This window comes from Rhinoderma darwinii, chromosome 5 (genome assembly GCF_050947455.1).
Source record: "Rhinoderma darwinii isolate aRhiDar2 chromosome 5, aRhiDar2.hap1, whole genome shotgun sequence".
NCBI lineage: Eukaryota > Metazoa > Chordata > Amphibia > Anura > Rhinodermatidae > Rhinoderma > Rhinoderma darwinii.
The window spans coordinates 77853299-77874971 of NC_134691.1; the positions used below are offsets into that span (position 1 = coordinate 77853299).

The 21673-nt window shown below is 39.0% G+C and overlaps 1 protein-coding gene across 1 annotated transcript in view; it reads left to right on the top strand.

The window, feature by feature from the left end:
* CYP7B1 (cytochrome P450 family 7 subfamily B member 1) overlaps window positions 1–21673 on the top strand; it is a 182480-nt gene that overhangs the window by 91102 nt on the left and 69705 nt on the right. Inside the window, exon 2 of the mRNA XM_075828309.1 lies at window positions 17972–18108. Coding sequence (XP_075684424.1) covers window positions 17972–18108 — 137 coding nt within the window. The remainder of the gene's footprint in view (window positions 1–17971; window positions 18109–21673) is intronic.

The window sequence follows — 21673 nt, forward strand, 5'->3', positions numbered from 1 at the left end:
ATGTGTATGCGGAGCCAGAGATGATAAAATCTGCTAGTTAATTCTTCCACTAACGTGTAAAATCTAAATATGTAATCCAGAGGTGTAGATAATGTATCACGTTAGTAACATGTCTGACTAAGGGCACAACCACAGTCACGTGGCTTTCCTATGTTTCTATTAAGGCAATCCATTCCTCCTATGTTCCCATTACTGCAATCCATTCATCATTGTGGGATGGAAGATTTAGATGGATCACAAATATGACATTGCGAACACTCCCTAAGCAGGTGAGCAAATAGAGCAGAAAGGGCCCCATAGCGAAAATGGTTCATGCCACAACATCGCACTATCCCATGACCGTAGTGCCCAGCACTTGTTGATATCCTTTACCCCCATCCCGTCCAATTCCTTGTAGGACAGATTGGCAGGATGACCCTCTAGCCATGCCTTTCATTTTCTCTACGCAGCCCATCATAAAGGAATATAGGACTAGGCTGAGTTGGTGCCCCCTTTCTGCAGGTATGCATGCCGTTGGCCCGAGGACCGTTTTTATGATTATTTAGAAGTTCAATTCAGTACTAGGGTCTCTGGATGTTGCGCATGTGATGAGAATATGTTCTTAGGCCTCTTTAACATTAGAGTATTGGTCCACGTTCATAATACGGACCTGCAATACAGACGTATTACAGATGAATTGCATCCGTATGTGATCAGTATATCATTAGTATTGCCATCGTTATTACAGATCAGGAATACTGATAGGCTGTCTTCTAGGCAGGAAATTGAGACATGAAACAGCCACTTTGAAAAACAGATGCAGTATGGATGAAATACTGATGTAATACAGATCAACAACATATCACATATGGATGCATCCGTATTTGATTCACTCTCTGTAGACTCTTTAGGCGTGTTCCATCCGCAAAACAGATCAATGTAGTTCATGCTGCATTTTTTCAAATACAAGCGTATTTTATACGGCCATGTAAATGGACTCCTAGATTAACGTTCGCTCCGTATTACGGGCAGAAAAAAAATGGATGGAATACTGATGAAAAATACACGCATGTGAAAGCAGCCTAAGAATGACTTCTGATTAGATTTAAAGTTAGGGAATGGTTATAGCTATCTAAGACAAAGTTATTTATTTTTCAACTTAATTCATCATTGTATACAGCTATGTATGAAGCCACATTTCTGATCTTCTTTAATGTATTCTGTCTTCGTATATATTCTAAAGTTATGTAATACTGCACTCAATAATTCTTTAATAAGTACTGATAATTCTACTTTAGGAGTAAAAAAATGGCTTTATTTTTTCAGAAATAGCGCCACCCTTTTATCCATAGTAAATGTTTGGTATTGCAGCTCAACCCCATTTAAATGATGACAACCCTTCTTTAACCCCTGTCCGCATTCACACGTACATGTGCGTAATGGTGATCGCCCGCTGAATTACAATTGTGATTAACAGCTGCCTTCCAGCACGTACGGCTGGAATAGGAGCCATATAAGCCCTTCTGTGTCGCGATCAATGTAGATCGCAAACTTGACAAAGGGAGTTGGCTCGCTTTGTCATCTTACTACCAGTCCCAGAATTGCGATAGCTGGGGCTGACGATATTATACTTTCAGCCTGGGGCCTAACAAAATTCCCCAGAGTTGTCCAGTATAAGCCCATGCTAGGGCATACCTTAGGTGTGCCCAAACAGATGCCTGTGCAGTTTACATGTTCAGGCTGTAATGTACTGTCATATAGACATACTATATGACATGACATTTCAGTTAAAAAAAAAAAATAAAGGTAAAAGTCTGCTAATGGGACTAACAACTCTTTTGAAAAATAATTGAATACAATTTACAATTAAATTAAAATTGCAAGGCAAATATAATGTATAATAACCGCAATTTTCTTTTAATAAAAATGTTTTGGTGAATAAAGATGATTTAATAGTAAAATATATACAAATATTAGGTATCCCTGAACTCTTAATGTCACGTACAATAAAAAGTTATTTTGTGAAATAGGATAAAGGCATAAAAAAAACTTGGTAGAATTGCATTTTTAATGCATTGCAAAATTCTAAAAAAAAATCTAAATAAATGAAAAATTAACTTTATATGTATCCCCAAATAATTCAAAAAAATCTACAAATCGTCGCACAAAAAACTAGGCCCTACACAGCTATATAAACCTAAAAATGAAACAAGTTATGGCTGAAAGAATTCTTTGAGGCAAAAACTCAAAGAATCCTGTGGTCCTTAAGGCCAAAATTGGCTTGGACTTGCCCTTAAAGGGTTTAAGACCATTTACTGTAGAAGCGCTATTCATTCTAATTAAATAGAAATTATAATATGGAAGGAAAAAATATAAATGATGGGAAATGCAGCCAGGGCTCATTAGAAGTACATGTTCCTGTTTGTCTAAGTTCATATGTGATGTGCTTTGAAATTTGGTTTCAGTTAGCAACTTCACTTGTAGGGTGAGGGTTTCCTTTTTTGTTCTTTTATTGGGGTTTTGCATTAACTTTTTTTGTACTTTAGACTACTACTATTATTAGTTATGCCTGGATCATAATTTGTAATACTGGTTGCCTGGACTCCTTTCATGTGCCCCATGAATAATCTTTTTATTTTAATGATTAACATTATATGAATTATCCCTACAATTTGTAAACTCACCACCCCTCGGACTACTTAAACACCCAAGATTGGTATACTGGCGTATGTAACAATCAGCCTTGTAAGTAAGTCGCATTGATATCACTTATAAATTGTGAGTAAGAAGGTGTTTTATATAATAGTAAAAAAAAAAAAAGTCTTGAAATGAACAGCTCTCTTCTCCTTCTTTTGACAAGATGTTGACAGAAGTCGCTTTGATGTAGTTTAAAGTCATGAATTTTCTATCTGTTCTGTTTTTCCCCGGGCTCCATCTATTCAGACATCCTGATCTGTCATTTTGCAACACTTTGTGAAATGCTTGACATGTAACGCTTTTGACAAGTACTGGACATCAGCAGCAATTCAGAATAAGCAGTGTATATTTCTCCAGGTAAAGTGACAAAATGTCTAAAAGCGTAAGAACTAGTGTGCAGCCTTCAATCACGTCTTATATAGAAAGACTATTTTATATTCGTATGTTTTTCCTTAGTTGGTTGGACTTCAAACAGAACAATGGTTACTTAACAATATGGATGGGAGACTATAGAAGTATTGATATTTGGTGGTATGTTCACCGTAGGAAACCTGGATTTTAGCATTACCCATTTGTATATATTGTCCACCATCTGAGATGGCATTCTATAATATGTAACTTGTTGTCTTATTGTTTGAATTGCTTGAAATGTTAAACATTTCATATAATTATTTTGCATCTGTATTCACTCAAGAAACAGCTGTTGAAAGTATAGAGATTGCAAAATGGCACAGCCTGAAGATGTTCTTGTTCATTCTGCTAAGTTCCTTTTGATGTGATACCTACTGGCAGGGTTGTGTTTTGAATTCAACTTCTTTGACAGCCATCAGCCCCACTGACCAGTGGTTTTATATTTTGTTCAGAAGAGAAAGAAAAATATTTTCATAATTCAGATTTTTCTTCAGCTACGGGATCGAAGGCCCCTGCCAACAATGATCTAAATCAACACCATGCCAACATGTTCCATAGTCCGAAGGTCACTCAAACATCTGGCCCCACAGTCTTGTTCTTTAAGGTTTGTCACTGGGCAGCATCTGTTTATGGATTCTTTCTCAACCCCTCTTTGATCACTTTGACAGCAAAAAGAAGCTTCTATCACCCTTGATGTGTTAGGATAAAAATATCAGGACCATGAATTATTGTAAAACTGGTGTTAGATGTTGCATCTTGTACTGTTATGTTCATGCTCGTTGAATAACTCTCACAGGCAAAATATTAATTCTCTCTAATTAAGTGAAGAAGAAACTCTAGATGGATGTAGGTAAATTGAAACTTGGCGATGTAAAATATTGAGTAATTTATTCTAATAGGGTTCCTCTCAAGGTATATAAAACGGTTTTCCTGTAGTTTTGGGGATGACCTGTCACCATAAATGTTGGAAAAACCTGGACTCTTTTATTATACTACAGCTAGGGGATTGGAACCATAAGGTGATACCATGTGAAGCAAGCTGTCCATTAAACAGAAATTAGGTGAGCAATGCATATCTAGAAATGTCTGGGAACCATTCTATAAATTGTGACAGCTTCTATATTTATTATGGGGAGACTCATCAGAAGAGAAACGTAGATCTCCATATAAGATCTGTTCAGTTACCATAATATAATTTTATGAATCTACAGGAGCAGAATTAACTGGCATTTGGTCTAGGAAAAAGTGCTGCAATAGTGAAATGTGAAAATCTCATTCATAATGACCAGATGAGAATCAAGAGCCCTTAGTTGAGTGGAAAGTAATCTACTCAATTGACTAACGAACATACTATAATGAGTAGGAAGAAAGTAGAAGTCTAGTCCATGTTAGAATTTTAAATGCTAAGGTAGTGATAGCATGAAAACCCCCAGGGAATAAGGCTAAACCATAATCTAAAATAATTAATAAAAAAAAATGTTTACTATAGTACATCAATAGATAAGACCATGTCCCCTGGATAACCTTGACTAAATAAAATATATATTAGATGAATTGCATATGAATATAAGCAATAGTGCATACACTCATACAAGAATTTTGGAAGGAATTAAAGGGAAATAACTAATGTTCAAACCCCTCAATACAATATTTATACAGTATCCATAAACATAAAATCAAGGAGCCGGATCATGAAGGTCAAGCAGGCATGCAAGGCAATAAAGATTATGTCTGTCAGTCAGATCCCTATAAATATTCTCTCCCAGCTATCCTATGTGGCAGGCCATAACAATGATCCTATGTGTACAGTATTACTCCATTCCCGGGTCTCCTACATGTAAGGCCCCCTGCTTTCTCAGAATTACTGTGTCAGATCTCTCCTGTGTCAGGCAATGCCATTTCCAGTTCTCCTATGGACCAGGCCACTCCCTTCATATTGCTCTCCTACGTGCCAGGCCACTCCCTTCATATTGCTCTCCTACGTGCCAGGCCACACACTTCATAATGCTCTCCTACGTGCCAGGCCACTCCCTTCATATTGGTCTTATATGTGCCAGGCCACACCCTTCATATTGCTCTCCTACGTGCCAGGCCACACCCTTCATATTGCTCTCCTACGTGCCAGGCCACTCCCTTCATATTGCTCTCCTACGTGCCAGGCCACTCCCTTCATATTGCTCTTATATGTGCCAGGCCACTCCCTTCATATTGCTCTCCTACGTGCCAGGCCACTCCCTTCATATTGCTCTCCTACGTGCCAGGCCACTCCCTTCATATTGCTCTCCTACGTGCCAGGCCACTCCCTTCATATTGCTCTCCTACGTGCCAGGCCACACCCTTCATATTGCTCTCCTATGTGCCAGGCCACGTCGGTATACCTTTTTTCTTCTGTATGGAATATTGCAACAGACTGTACTACTTCATACAGAGAAATCCAGTAAAAAAAATGTATACCAAACGGAGTCTATGTGTGACGTATACCACTGTATGCCTATACAGTGGCATACCTCCGACCTATACCTCGACCGATAAGTCAGGGAATCCTCCTGACATGTACCTCCCACAGACACTGCAAAACGGGCCTTATGTAAAAAGGGCCTTACGGTATGGTTTCTACATTGCAGCAGTTTGTGGCTGTTCTCTACATGACACATTTTTTGTCACAGGAACTGTGTCCGTTGTACGTGAGTTATGTTTACCTACACAGGCACTTTCATGCTCTAGACTACAAGCAAATAAAGTAGTCTACATTTTCTATGCCAAGTCATCCCTGACATTCATCAAAGTTAAATTATGCAATGGCTAGAGTATTCCCTGATTTATTTTTTTATATGGTAGCGGCATATTCTGAACACTACTATACTTAGTATAGTCCCTCATATCAGTCATGTGATATACTGATATTTATCATTAACCAAATTCTGTAGTTTCTCGAGGAGGGGCCAAGGGGCTAGGAAGTGACAATTGGTACTGTACCTAGCAAGAGTCAATATTTCTAAATTATGTCCTATTGTGTTAGTTCATACTGTCCCTTATATGTACTAAATGACTCCAAGTACTTTAAATCATGCATTTGTCAAATAAACATTAACATGCTCAATTTAAGAAAAAAGTATTACTTACAGAATTTGTATTTCTTAGGGAGAATCTACAGTACTTCACATTAAGGTAATCTTGCTTCTCCGATTAAGGCCTCATGCAGGGCCAGCGTCAGCATTCGGCGAACCCGGGCAAGTGCCAGGGCCCACTACCCTTGGGGGGGGCACTCGGCCGCTGACACTGCCGTCATGGCTCTTCCAGTTGTGGAATTCCCGGCCAGAGTGTGGCCGACACTCTTGCTAGGGATTCTGCTTCTAGAGGGAGCCCCTGTCTAGGAGGTGGCATAACTACAGCTGTAAATAACATAATGGCATAACTACTGCCATAAAGGCTGCTATGGGCCCGCAGCATGAGGTGGCCTCTGCCGCCCGCTGTCACAAGCCTCCCATGCCCAGTGGCGCCGCTAGCAGCCGCTATGGCTGCTACAGCGGTAGTGATGCCACATTCAATAGTATCTGCGTACTTAGGACGCAGATACTATTGAGCACTATGGCAGAGCAGGTAGATATCTCCCTAGTCTGCCATTTACCATGCTACAGGCCACATTCGGCCCGCAGCCTATCATGCACAGGGGTGGGATCCCTGCGCAGGATGGCATGATGATGTCACTGGATCACGCCGGCCTACACGAGGATCCCATCGCGTTGATTTGCTCTGTTTGTCGCGGGAACGGGACCTAGGTGAGTATGATGTTTTATTTGTTTGGGAGTCGCTATATGGAGCTATCTACAGAAGTGGGGTTTGCTATATGGTGCTATCTACAGGAGGGGGACACTATATGGCGCTGTCTACATGGGGGGGCTGTATGGCGCTGTCTACGGGGGGGGGCAGTATGGTGCTGTCTACGGGGGGGCAGTATGGTGCTGTCTACGGGGGGGCAGTATGGTGCTGTCTACAGGGGGGGCTGTATGGCGCTGTCTACGGGGGGGCAGTATGGTGCTGTCTACGGGGGGGGGCAGTATGGTGCTGTCTACGGGGGGGCAGTATGGTGCTGTCTACGGGGGGGCAGTATGGTGCTGTCTACAGGGGGGGCAGTATGGTGCTGTAGACAGGGGGGGGCAGTATGGTGCTGTCTACAGGGGTGGGCAGTATGGTGCTGTCTACAGGGGGGGGGCAGTATGGTGCTGTCTACAGGGGGGGGCAGTATGGTGCTGTCTACAGGGGGGGGCAGTATGGTGCTGTCTACAGGGGGGGCAGTATGGTGCTGTCTACAGGGGGGGGCAGTATGGTGCTGTCTACAGGGGGGGGCAGTATGGTGCTGTCTACAGGGGGGGGCAGTATGGTGCTGTCTACAGGGGTGGGCAGTATGGTGCTGTCTACAGGGGTGGGCAGTATGGTGCTGTCTAAAGGGGCAGACTGTATGGCGCTATCTACAGGGGGGGCTTTGTGGCACTACCTTTTGAGGGGAGCTGTGTGGCACGATCTACAGAGGGCACTAAATGTATGGGGTAAAAACTGGGGGCCTAACTTGTATATGGGGGCATAAAAAGAACCTAACTTCTATATGGGGGCACAAAGTGACATTTTATGTTATTTTACTGCCGCCGCGAGTTCCCCCTCAAAGGGTCCTACTAAGTCTGTGTCACCCAAGGGCCCACATAAACCTGGAGCTGGCCCTGGTCTCAGGTACACAAACGTGAGCATTTCAGCCCATAGTACAATGCACTATACAGACTCGGATTTTGTACCATACTTCAGCCCATGTAACTTCACGTGATGTTCTAACCCACAGGGGTGGGACAAGATTTCTATTTGCCCTAGGTAGAGTTTTCAGAATGCTCCCTACACCCTTGGCCCCTCAATTCAGGTGTCAGATGGGCAATTAATAATTTATTTGATGACCTATTTCCCAAAGCTGGACCAGCTGGCCACCCAACCACAAATCTTTGCGACAGGCACTAGTTCCTCACCAACATACTTAGGGAGGATTTACACGAGCGTGTAAAGCGTCCGTGCAACGCGCGTGAGGGAGACTGTGTTATTTATAAAGTCCTAAATTTCACTGCTCTCCCAAGGCCTACTCTTCCTGCACCTCTTTCTGACTCTCTGGTTTCACAAACAGAGTTTTTACCTAGAAGTACTGAAATCCGTGCTACTAGGCGAGAATTCGGTTCATTACACGGCATCCATCTGAACAGGCTCTGCATAAAAAAAAATTCTGAATATTACTATGTTTTTATGTGTTGATAAGGATGGCCCTATTAAAATGAAATAATATATTCAGGATCTGTTTGATATGACTCATATGGTTGTGGGCATGGGGCCTTGTACATTTTTTGCAGTTAGTTATTTTATAAATTGTCAAACTTTTTGATATTTTTGACATCGTTATCTTTCTCTTTTGCGAGTAACTGGCTATAAACATACATTTTTGATGCACTTAATTGTTGAATGGTCCAAAAAAACCTTGCTCACATAAAATAATATTCATCCATGTTAACAGTTGTGAACATTGACAGGTATTTCTTCTGCTTATTTAGGTCTTGAAGGAGACAAACCTTTAGGGGTTCTGTACATCCTGAGTGGAACTCAGAAATGTTTAAATCTTACAATCAACTTTTCCATTCCTTGTGAGCTGTTTTGACATGTTCATAATAATTTTTTATGTTTTACATTTGTCTCAATAAATTGACATTTATAAACCTAGGCATTGCCTACTTCTACATTGTCACTGCTTGTAATCTTTTGATTTGAAGTATTCTGCCAGTAAATATATATATTTGTTTTCTTTCTTCTGGGAAATCAAATTGAGCTTTAAATCAACTACATTTACTGAATGTCCATGCCAGGATTCTGAAACAAACACATTTCTGTCTGACAAGTTACATTTTTTTTAGGCCTTGATACACACTTTTTTGCTTTGCCAGCCAGTCACGTTTACCGGTGAATTTTAAACTTTTGTGTATTGGTAGTGCTGGCATGAGATGGCATAGGTACTCCCTTGTGTACCCAATTAAAACTTTCCTATATACAGAGAATATTTAGAAAATTAGATACACTCTGGATTGGAGAGAATGATGGGCTAGAGAAAAAAAACTATTTGAAAATACAAAGTACTATTCAGATTAGTTATGTGGATGAATTGTATAATTTTCTAGACCGATTTTAGATTAATGTTAATCCCAAGAAGGAGATTACTATTCTTCTAAATCACATTGCAGACGTTGGCTAAGCAGAACACTTGTACTCATGTTTAGTAGTCGTTTTTCTATGAATCATTCATTATGTTATGGTATAAATGCTACTGTTGAATGTCAGCTATATCAAACATTTAACATTTTTTTTTTGCTATTTTTGAATTTTATTTTTCTAAAATGTTTCATTTTCATATGTCAAATAAGGATGAAGGGGGATGAGGGTTAAATACGTTTTCAGTGTGTTAGACATATTTATTGCACTGTGCAGCAGATGGTAGGATAAAAAAAGTTTTTCAACAAGACACAAGTGTCAAAATTATTTTTGCTCCTTGGGAATCTTTATATAACATACTTGGTAAATATATCAGTATTGGAGACATTGACCCCAAATGCACCAAAAAATGCAAAGTGAGTGTAAAATAATTCAAGTGTAACTAGACAGGGACCTTTTTCTGATGGTCTGATTAATCTAAATATGCTGTACATGGTACTGCTTCGATATGTGGTAGACTGGTTATTAAATTTTAAGGCTTCTCCAGTTACTCAAGTAATGCACCCGTTTCCTCTGATGAGAAGTATTAAAGAGGCTCTGTCACCAGATTTTGCAACCCCTATCTGCTATTGCAGCAGATAGGCGCTGCAATGTAGATTACAGTAACGTTTTTATTTTTAAAAAACGAGCATTTTTGGCCAAGTTATGACCATTTTTGTAGTTATGCAAATGAGGCTTGCAAAAGTCCAAGTGGGTGTGTTTAAAAGTAAAAGTCCAAGTGGGCGTGTATTATGTGCGTACATCGGGGCGTTTTTAATACTTTTACTAGCTGGGCGTTCTGATGAGAAGCATCATCCACTTCTCTTCAGAACGCCCAGCTTCTGCCTGATCACGCTGTGACATCACTCACAGGTCCTGCATCGTGTCAGATGAGCGAGGACACATCGGCACCAGAGGCTACAGTTGATTCTGCAGCAGCATCAGCGTTTGCAGGTAAGTAGCTACATCGACTTACCTGCTAACGCCGATGCTGCTGCAGAATCAACTGAAGCCTCTGGTGCCGATGTGTCCTCGCTCGTCTGACACGATGCAGGACCTGTGAGTGACGACACAGCGTGATCTGGCAGAAGCTGGGCGTTCTGAAGAGAAGTGGATGATACTTCTCATCAGAACGCCCAGCTAGTAAAAGTATTAAAAACGCCCCGATGTACGCACATAATACACGCCCACTTGGACTTTTACTTTTAAACACACCCACTTGGACTTTTGCAAGCCTCATTTGCATAACTACAAAAATGGTCATAACTTGGCCAAAAATGCTCGTTTTTTTAAAATAAAACCGTTACTGTAATCTACATTGCAGCGCCGATGTGCTGCAATAGCAGATAGGGGTTGCAAAATCTGGTGACAGAGCCTCTTTAAGTCACGTTTTCAAATAAATCAATTTCTAGGTTTTCCCATGGCTGATCATTCCTGTTGGCTCAATAATGTCTACAGTGGAGGAAATAAGTATTTGATCCCTTGCTGATTTTGTAAGTTTGCCCACTGTCAAAGTCATGAACAGTCTAGAATTTTTAGGCTAGGTTAATTTTACCAGTGAGAGATAGATTATATAAAAAAAAAATAAGAAAATCACATTGTCAAAATTATATATATTTATTTGCATTGTGCACAGAGAAATAAGTATTTGATCCCCTACCAACCATTAAGAGTTCAGCCTCCTCCAGACCAGTTACAAGCTCCAAATCAACTTGGTGCCTGCATTAAAGACAGCTGTCTTACATGGTCACCTGTATAAAAGACTCCTGTCCACAGACTCAAATAATCAGTCTGACTCTAACCTCTACAACATGGGCAAGACCAAAGAGCTTTCTAAGGATGTCAGGGACAAGATCATAGACCTGCACAAGGCTGGAATGGGCTACAAAACCATAAGTAAGACGCTGGGTGAGAAGGAGACAACTGTTGGTGCAATAGTAAGAAAATGGAAGACATACAAAATGACTGTCAATCGACATCGATCTGGGGCTCCATGCAAAATCTCACCTCGTGGGGTATCCTTGATCCTGAGAAAGGTGAGAGCTCAGCCGAAAACTACACGGGAGGAACTTGTTAATGATCTCAAGGCAGCTGGGACCACAGTCACCAAGAAAACCATTGGTAACACATTACGCCGTAATGGATTAAAATCCTGCAGTGCCCGCAAGGTCCCCCTGCTCAAGAAGGCACATGTACAGGCCCGTCTGAAGTTTGCAAATGAACATCTGGATGATTCTGAGAGTGATTGGGAGAAGGTGATGTGGTCAGATGAGACTAAAATTGAGCTCTTTGGCATTAACTCAACTCGCCGTTTTTGGAGGAAGAGAAATGCTGCCTATGACCCAAAGAACACCGTACCCACTGTCAAGCATGGAGGTGGAAACATTATGTTTTGGGGGTGTTTCTCTGCTAAGGGCACAGGACTACTTCACCGCATAATGGGAGAATGGATGGAGCCATGTACTGTCAAATCCTGAGTGACAACCTCCTTCCCTCCACCAGGACATTAAAAAAGGCTTGTGGCTGGGTCTTCCAGCACGACAATTATCCGAAACATACAGCCAAGGCAACAAAGGAGTGGCTCAAAAAGAAGCACATTAAGGTCATGGAGTGGCCTAGCCAGTCTCCAGACCTTAATCCCATCGAAAACTTATGGAGGGAGCTGAAGATCCGAGTTGCCAAGTGACAGCCTCGAAATCTTAATGATTTACAGATGATCTGCAAAGAGGAGTGGGCCAAAATTCCATCTAACATGTGTGCAAACCTCATCATCAACTACTAAAAATGTCTGACTGCTGTGCGTGCCAACAAGGGTTTTGCCACCAAGTATTAAGTCTTGTTTGCCAAAGGGATCAAATACTTATTTCTCTGTGCACAATGCAAATAAATAGATATAATTTTGACAATGTGATTTTTTTTTATTTTTTTTATATAATCTATCTCTCACTGGTAAAATTAACCTAGCCTAAAAATTCTAGACTGTTCATGTCTTTGACAGTGGGCAAACTTACAAAATCAGCAAGGGATCAAATACTTATTTCCTCCACTGTATATCCTGCCTTGTGGAAAACATGACTATGATGTTATTACATAATGTGACTTTTTTTTGTTTTTTTCCACCGCCTCCTGTTGGCTGCTTATGGTCCTATCTCTGTTCATACATAGTCTCTCTCTCTGAGCAGATGGACAGTCATCAGTACTGTGCACAAAAAACCTCCCCTCTGCCACTTAAGACACTAATATTATAAATGGCCGATGATATGTGCGGGCATATTTTGCATTGGCATCCAAGAGCTTTAAGTTATGGCCCTGGAAAGAAGTGCCTGCCCATATCCATATTACTTTGAGCTATTAATAAAAAAGCTACATTAAAAACTGTAGAACTTGTAATCTCCATAAATATGGCGCTTTGGCTTCAATTACTCTTATGCTCCCAGTGCTCATGTTGACTATTGGTGCTATTATGGTACTGATACATTTGGCTTATTTCAGTTATAAGGCCACCATTTGAATTATACATTTACATTTTTTATTATAAAATATATTTTTAGGTATAAAGAAGTATACAAGTTGAACACACGTGTTCACAAAATGAGTCAGGGTATTCAGTTACATTTACCAATTGTGCCATAAAAACATAAACAATAGTTACATTTTTTTTATCGGCGATCTTCTTTATTTATACTGGTCAGTTATTGCTATGACCCCTCGAAACTTACAAATAATTGTCCTGTTTAATGGGGTCTTTAGTTTGGTTCGTATAACAAGGAGCTTTTATATGTTTTTATTATGTTCTTTTTTTATTATTATTATTTTAGAACTTGCTGAGATGTCGGTCCTGACATTGAGAACACAATTATACAGTATTCATGCAGAATGAAACTTCCATCTGGCTACATTCATGGTGCACATACCTGTATGGGTAACAAAATGTAAAAAAAAATTCACAGTAAGGGTATGTTCACACGGGCTAATTTCAGCCGTTTTTCGGGTCTTAAACGTCCTGAAAAACTGCTGAAAAATCGGAAGCAGTGCGCCTACAAACATCTGCCCATTGATTTCAATGGGAAAAACTGTGTTCTGTTCTGACGGGGCGCCATTTTATGCCTCCATTTCAAATAGCGGCGCGTAAAAAGATGCCCCGTAAAAAAGTGCATGTCACTTCTTGAGCCGTTTTTGGAGCCTTTTTTCATTGACTCAATAGAAAAACCGCTCCAAAAACCGCCGGAAAAAAATGCAGTGAAAAACGATAGTTTTATTAATAGACGGCTAAAAATCAGGAGCTGTTTTCCCTTGAAAACAACTCTCTTATTTTAAGCCGTATCTTGTTAACCGTGTAAACATACCTTAAGGCTAAGTTCACACTATACGTTTACCTCTTTTCCATCAGAGGAAGAGAGGATCGAAAGATTAAACAAAAGCAATGGTTCCGTATGAATTACTGATTTCAATGTTAATTCTTTTATTTCAGTTACTTTCCGTTTGTCTCAGTTTGCTAGGTTTCCGTTTTTTACACGGAAACAAAAGTTCTGCAGACTGCATTTTTGCTTCCGTCAGAAAAATATGGAAACCTAACAAACGGAGACAAACGGAAAGCAAATGAAAAAATAATTACCATTAAAATCAATGGTAATTCTAGTTCACATTGAGTTTGCCGGCGGAAAAATCTGCCTCAAAATTCCTTCAGGAATTTTGACCTTCCTGCGTTCTCTTTGCCGTATATTTTGCATTTTTATCCGCGGCCATTGAACCTGAAAACTGCTTTCTCTACTTCCCATTGATGTCAAACCTGTGTGTCTCCATATTGTATAAAAATCTTAACGCGGCTTTCTCATAATCATTTATCACCTATGAACAGGATACATAACAAATGTCTGATCGGTGGGGGTCTGGCAGCTACATAGAAAGTGAATGGAGCAGTGACTGAGCATGCGCAAAACCATTCAATTCACATAGGGCATTGCAGGACCCCTGTTATCAAGATCGGTGGGGTCCCAGCAGTTGGACCCCCACAGATCAGACATTTATCGCATATTATGTGGATAGGTGATAAATGAGGATTATGAGAGAACCTCCTTAATGACTTGTCTCTATTTCTGTATATTGCTACTGGTCATTCATTTTCATAGATTTCTTGGTCATGGTGGTTGTATTTTTTTGGGTGACTTGCGTTACGTTTTGGGGAATAAGGTATTGTTGGATCAGACTATGCGGGGTTTGTATTTGGTCTGCAACCATGGAGACACACAGATTTGCATAGGAGCATTATACTAAATATAGTAGGAGATTTTTGATCAAGACTTTTGGGTTGATTCAATTTTTATTTTAGATGCATTGGGGCAGTAAAATTTTGTCGTTTGAAAGTAAAGGAATCCAGCAGCTCCTAAGTGTATCTTTCTTATATCATAGGGCCTTTTATCTACTTTTTTGTACACTTTGAGTAAAGACTGAAGATTTTACAGCAATGGAGCTGCTGGATTTCTTTAACTATTAACTTGGACATTTGGGTTCCACGGCCTCTCAGAGCAATTGTCTAAAACACCGTCCGTGGAGTTGACCTGGCTGATGCCATTTGTATTGTTTTTTACAATTTGTTTATTTCTATAAAATACATTGTTTTTTGGCTTTTATAAAAATCATCACACTACCCTGCTCTGGTTAGCTACTGAATCTTATTTCTTGTACAACAGTTCATTATGCTAGAGGAAGACATACCAATAACTTTGATGAAGGTTAACCTCTCCAGGCAAGTTTGTAGCCTAGAAACACCCACTATTATTACTACCAATTCAATAGCAATTACTCAGTGATCTCTAAACGGAAGATAGAGGTGGAGATTCTAAAGTCTTTACTGAATCAACATCATTATCGTATATGTGCTGTAATTCGTCTTTTTCCACCCCCAATAAAAAAGTTGAAATTAATTTAAAAGTGTTACTAGGGTTCCTCATTTTTTTTTTTTAGTAATGGCTGAAAATGACATAAATTAAAAAACAACCAGTATTCACCTATCCTTTCTTCTGGTGATACAGTGCTGACTCTCTGGCGGCACTCCCGTGATTGTTTACATGCAGGCAGCATGTGACTGCTGCAGCCAATTAGAGGGCTCAGTGGTCATGTGTGGTATTTCTGGCATAATGCCAGAAATAAGTTTTGTCACCACTGAGCCCTCTGATTTGGCAGCAGCGGTCATATGCGGCCCGCATGTAAATACTGCTTTAACTTTTTTATGGCTACATTGGTTTTGCAGGCCTTGTTTTTTTGTGAGATTAGTTCTCGGTTTTTCTGGTGTCGATTTAAATACAAGTTAGAGTTAAATGTATAAGTTTAATGTATATAAATCTAAAAATCCCTCTACATTTTAGCACTTTCTAGTAGCTTAATAATATCATATAAACATCTAAAGTAATTACTGCTGTTTTTTTATTTCAGTGTGTGTGTGTGTGTGTATGTGTATATATATATATATATATATATATATATGTGTTTGTGTGCGTGTGTGTGTATGTGTATATATATATATATATATATATATATACACACACACACACACACACACACACACACACACACACACACACACACACACACATATCTAGTTTTCATTTATTTGGATATTTTTATATTTACATCTGCGTGGAGTTTGTATGTTCTCCCTGTATTTGTGTGGGTTTTCTTCCTCAGACACTCTGAAAACCCACTGGTTAAATGGCTTCCCATTACATAGATATGTGTGTGAGAGGAAATTGATTGAGGACCGGGTCTGATGTGCGTGATGACAATCTCTGTACACTTCTGAGGGTTATGTTGGTGCTATATAAGCATTGGGAAATAAATGTATTTATTTTATAAATATTGCTTCAAATGTTCCTACTACTTTTATTTGTAAAGTACTTAATTTGTTAAAATTGAAAAAAAGAAATTCCTGAATCTTCATAGGCTCCATCTATTGACTTTGTTCTTTTTTATGTGACCTCATTTATAATTGCTTGTATTGATGGCTCATTTATGTTGTTAATGTGTCATGTCCAGCGTGCTATGTGCGGCTCAGTCGGAAGAATTGCATGCACACTCATTTGTTGATAAATCTTTTGTAAGATAGCTTTACTGATATATGAGAATATCTTCTTTTTTGTATTTTTTATGGAAAATACATAAAACGGTACTTTACTTTGGGAAGCGTAGATTGATGCTGTGACATGGTATTTTACGGTGTTGAGCTTATCAGTTTTGAGTTAACCATATCTGATGCAAACGATGACCCTTACGTCTCCATGATTTGAGTCCACAGACTCGGAGCATTAAGTTAATTTTCCCCTGGATTTCTGAGCTGCGTCCTCCTTACCCCGCGGAAACACTGTGAAGTATACAGGTTTTGACCGATTGACAGAGCATAGAGGGTGAAATTAGATGCATTAAATTAGAATATGACAAAAAAGCCTATCTAAATATCTGTCACAATTTTACCTTTTGTCCAAACCAGCAACCAGTAATGAGCCCATTGCAGAGGTTGGTAGCCAAATGGAAAGTGGAGGAGAAATAACTTTGATGAGCTGTGACTTGTGATGTGTTTATTCTTCAGCTGAATTTTTTTTTTACATGAGTCACGAATAGTACTTTTTTTTTGCACTTTTTGCGTAAATCAAATTGTTCAGATAAATTCCCAGTAAATAAGAGAGTAATATTTTTTGTTGTGTTATTTTGGAATATCTTTGTCCTATAGATATTGAACATGATCAGAGGTTCATTTAAGAACAATACATGTTTCATATTAGGACTAGGATATTCAATGGAGCACAAAGAGTTAATTTAATGCCATCAATTTTTGTGCAGTGCATGATAGTGGTAAGCTGGTGATCTCCAGATCTATGATTACATCCTGACTAGTAAATATCTTGTGATTAATCAAAATGGCTTGTTCTGCATGTAGTATAAGTCACCTTCACAGATGGGATGTATTCTGTTTGAATATTTGTATTAATCCTGTCTAAAATAGACATGCTTTGTGTTACTGGCCTTAAATCGGATTGTACCAGCTAAACAGCTGTAATAAGAGAAAAAAAAAAGGAGTTTTGAGCTTCCAGATATGAAAGAAGACCTAGATACAGAAGCATTAAGTTTGTACTGCTGTGCTTTACATCGTGTCACTCATTTGCACAATAGATCAGAATAGTGTATACAGTAAGATAAAGCTATGACCGGTGCTGCATGAGATTGATGGAACATCCCCTATTAAGGAGATACACTTCTTCTAATCCCAATTATCTAAATCCATTATAATTGCTTTATCGTAACATGCCGTTTCCTTTGACACGCTAAAAGCCTGGCTGCCAGGAGCGAAGGCTGTGCTGAGGCATGAAGACACAAATATCACTAAAAAAGGTTGCAAATTCTTTGTGATTACAAAAACCCCAAAGATATATGTTGGATTAGAGTAAAAGCTATATTCATCAGAATAATAAGAAATTGAATGTGTTGTTTTGTATATTAATAATATAATCTTTGGAGCATCTGGATGTTTTAAGCATTCTTAAAGGGCATCTATAACAACTGAAACAAATTCTAAAAAAAATTATAATAAAAATACACAATAAAATTACATATTTATGTCGTTTAGGAAAGCAGGAGAACCCCCATTGAAAAATGGATGGATCCCGTTCTTTGGTGCGGCTTACCAGTACAGCAAAGATCCTTTAAAATTCCTGATCTCTCAGCAAGAGAAACATGGGGACATCTTTACAGTCTATCTCGCGGGTAAGAAATATTATGACATCACATCCGATGTAAATTTAACTTTTTACATGGGTGTTTATATAGATCTTTCCATGACTATACTAGGTATATCAGATCAGCTTGAAATAGATGTCTCTGATGCTGAAAGGCAGTGAAAAAGTATGAGAAATATGAACAACTGGAGATATTATTATGTTATGTTTGATTTTTTTTGATTTTTTTAAATTGGTTAATTTTTAAATTCTAAATTTGATATTGATAATTGTTACATTTAGTAACTTAGGTCATGATTACGATACAATTTGATATTAGAATATATCAATGTATTTATTAAATAGATTAATTCACTGATAAACTATAAAGGTTTTTATTTTGTCTTAAAATACATTTTGACAAATTAATTTCAAATGTTCAGGTTTTTTCCTTTGATTTTTTTTCTTTTTTTTGAAAAATTTTCATCTAATTTATTAACATCTCAAATACTTTTAAAGTAGAGAATGAGAGATGTTAATCATTGAGTTTCAGAGGCTCCAGTTTTGTCTGATGGATTGAAAAAGAGATCTTTTAGATAAAATGATGACTTTAAATACCATAGAATGTTATTTACTTTTATATTTCTTGAATGCTTTCGTTATTTTGATGCTGGTCCTGTCAACATTTTTGATCAATACATATTATATTAATTATCAGTCTCCAAAGTAGTTCATTTGGAAAATGTAGAACGATGTATAGAGGTCCTGGCATCACCCCACACCGGTGATACAATTTTGCTGATTGTACTTTCCAATGGGATGAGCAAATGATTGTCATTGTGAGAAGTCTCAAGGGACATGGATGTCATCTTAATAAAGAAATTAAAAAGCACATCTTTCCATGAGAAACCATGTAAATTCCTGACCTGTCGTAGAAAATAGTTCTCTAATTGGTTTTGTGTGGTGGTGCAGCAGAATCATTTTCCCCAGACGTCATCCCCGCGAAGCACTACTGTACATCATTGTCAACCGTTCACTGAAATCTTCCTAATAAGAGACCGATTACGTAAATCTGATAGGCCTAAAAGAACGAGCGAGGTATAGTGTATGATAGTATCTCCATAGACATTATTTTGTATAAGAATCAAGAGAAAGTAGACAGCTCTCTAAATATCTTCAGGGATCTCAGAGTCTTGCATCTTGTCCTATGTAGAAATGACACAGCGCATATGGGCTTTTTGGAATGAAGTATTTCATCTTAGATTAGCTTGGATGACTCTTTACTAGCAATGGTCTTCCAAAGATAGACTACTGTGGAAGGCCAGCCAGCACGGTACCTGGGAAGCGTTTAATCCTACCAGTCTGGAAGCATTTTTAACCCTAATTGGTGTTTTTGTAACAAATGAAGCAGAAAGTTATTGTGTTACTTTCCTTTTGGTTGCATCTCCGCACAGCAGGGTGAAAAACAAGAATCAATGTTAAACATGATCCTTTTGTGGCCGGTCTTCGCTTTACAATAATGTTTGCAATATATATAATATGTTTCTTAGACATTTTTTGGGTTGTTTTTTTTGCTTGTAAAGTAGCATGATTCCATCACTTGATAATAAAAACATAATAAGTGCTTGTAGAAAATAAATATTTAAAACTATATTGCGATTTTAAGATTACAGCCCCAGAGATTATATCAGTCTTATGCATTAAAAATATATATTTTGTAATTTTTGTATTACCAAATATTACTCTATTGAGCTCTTTCTGTGCTTAAGTCTGATGGATCTTTGGTTCAAGAGCACCCATTTTCAAAAAATTCTATTAATCAAGTAATTATTTAAAAAAAACGCCTTTGGTGGATTTGTCTCTTAAAGGTGTTGTCTCAGGATGGATATTGTTGCTACACTAATAGTTTATGCCTCCCATTATTCGATCAGTGGGGGTTCAATCATTAGAACGACGTGTCAGGATAGTGCCATGTCACTGTCTCCTGTTGGCTTTTTTTCAGCCCGAGTATAATCAATAACCAAACATGCAACTGAAGAGAAAAAGCCAAATAGACCGAAACCAAGGAGCATGGTGTTTCTATTAGTCGCTTCATTTGAGCAGTTGGCTGGGGTCACAGCAGTCGAACTCCCATCAATTGGACATTGGTGGCCTATCCTAGTGACAGATCACCAAAGTCTATATTGACAACTCCTTTAAAGGCGTTGTCCACTACCGGAAATCTGATGACCTATCCACCAGATAGGTCATCAGTATATGGTCTGTGGGGGTCCAACACCCGGAACCCGCACCGTTAAGCTGCTGCGGCTGTCTCTGGGCAGCAGACGTCCATGCCGGTAGCAGATCGCTTCCGTCATGGAATAGCAATAGAGCTGCAGTTCGGTAGCACGGCCGCTATGCAATGTACTGAGCCAATTGCTAGCGGCTCCGTACATTGCTTAACATGCCATGACATCTGGTGACCCAAGGGCCACCGGAGCAGCTGATCGGTGCGGGGTCCGGGTGTCAGACCCGCACGGATGATATACTGATGACCTATCCGGGGAATAGGTCATCAGTTGTCGGGTAATAGACAACCCCTTTAATCATCCATATGCTGGCACAGGGTGATAACCAAGTAATGTTCCTTATGTCAAAAATTACCACTAACAGCCAGTTCACATCTGTGTACAGTGTTTCCATTGCTCTGCTCTGACAAAGAAGCAGAACAATGAAAAAACAGGAAGCGCCGGTTCTGTTGCATGACGGACACCATCAGCGACCAACGGAAACCAATGACTAGTTGGTTTCCATCATGATGTTCGTTGCTTTACCGGAAGCAATAGCGCAGCATGATTCACTATTGTTTCCAGTGTTTTGGGCCAGTTCTGTGACGGGGTCCCCTAACAGAGCTTCCCACGCTTATGTGCACAGGCCCGAATTTGTTCAATTATTAAAGAAATCTTTTCTTTTTTTTTTAGGGTTCTCATTAAGATTATATTACAGTATATTTCAATGGAATTAATTCAATTCTCTCTCTCTCTTTTAGTGGCCCATTAAGTTTTAAGGACATTTTTCTTATAAGTATATAACATTAAAGGCTGGAGCTTCAATAACTGCTTTGGCCAATCATATTCACTTTGTTCAGAAGTCTATATGTGGTAACATAACAGGCCAATCAACTGTCAGCATATAACGGAAGCTACTAAATTAAGTAATCTGGGAGGACAAAACAAGGGTGTAAACCTCCATAAATATTGAGTAAGCTACCTCACATAGTGACGAATGCATTTATTATCTGTTCCAAATACATAAAAAGGGAGCATTTAGGCAACAGATGCTCATTCAAAGGTCAGCATAATGAAACACTTCTCTAAAGTGATGCTGTCATGGTGTACAGAACTTTTCCGGAAAGTTAAAGTGTGCCTGTTGCAAAAATCAGTAGTACATGTGAATACATGAAACGTTGTAATATATCTTATATGGCATCTTCCTCACCATTCAATAGTCTGTAGTTCCCATTCCCTGCCTGCAGGTTCTTTGTAAATGGTTAGAAACGTCATTTTATAAAAACCTATATGTTAAACATATGGGTTCATGTGTGAACGGAATACCGTAAGGTTGTGCACTACAAA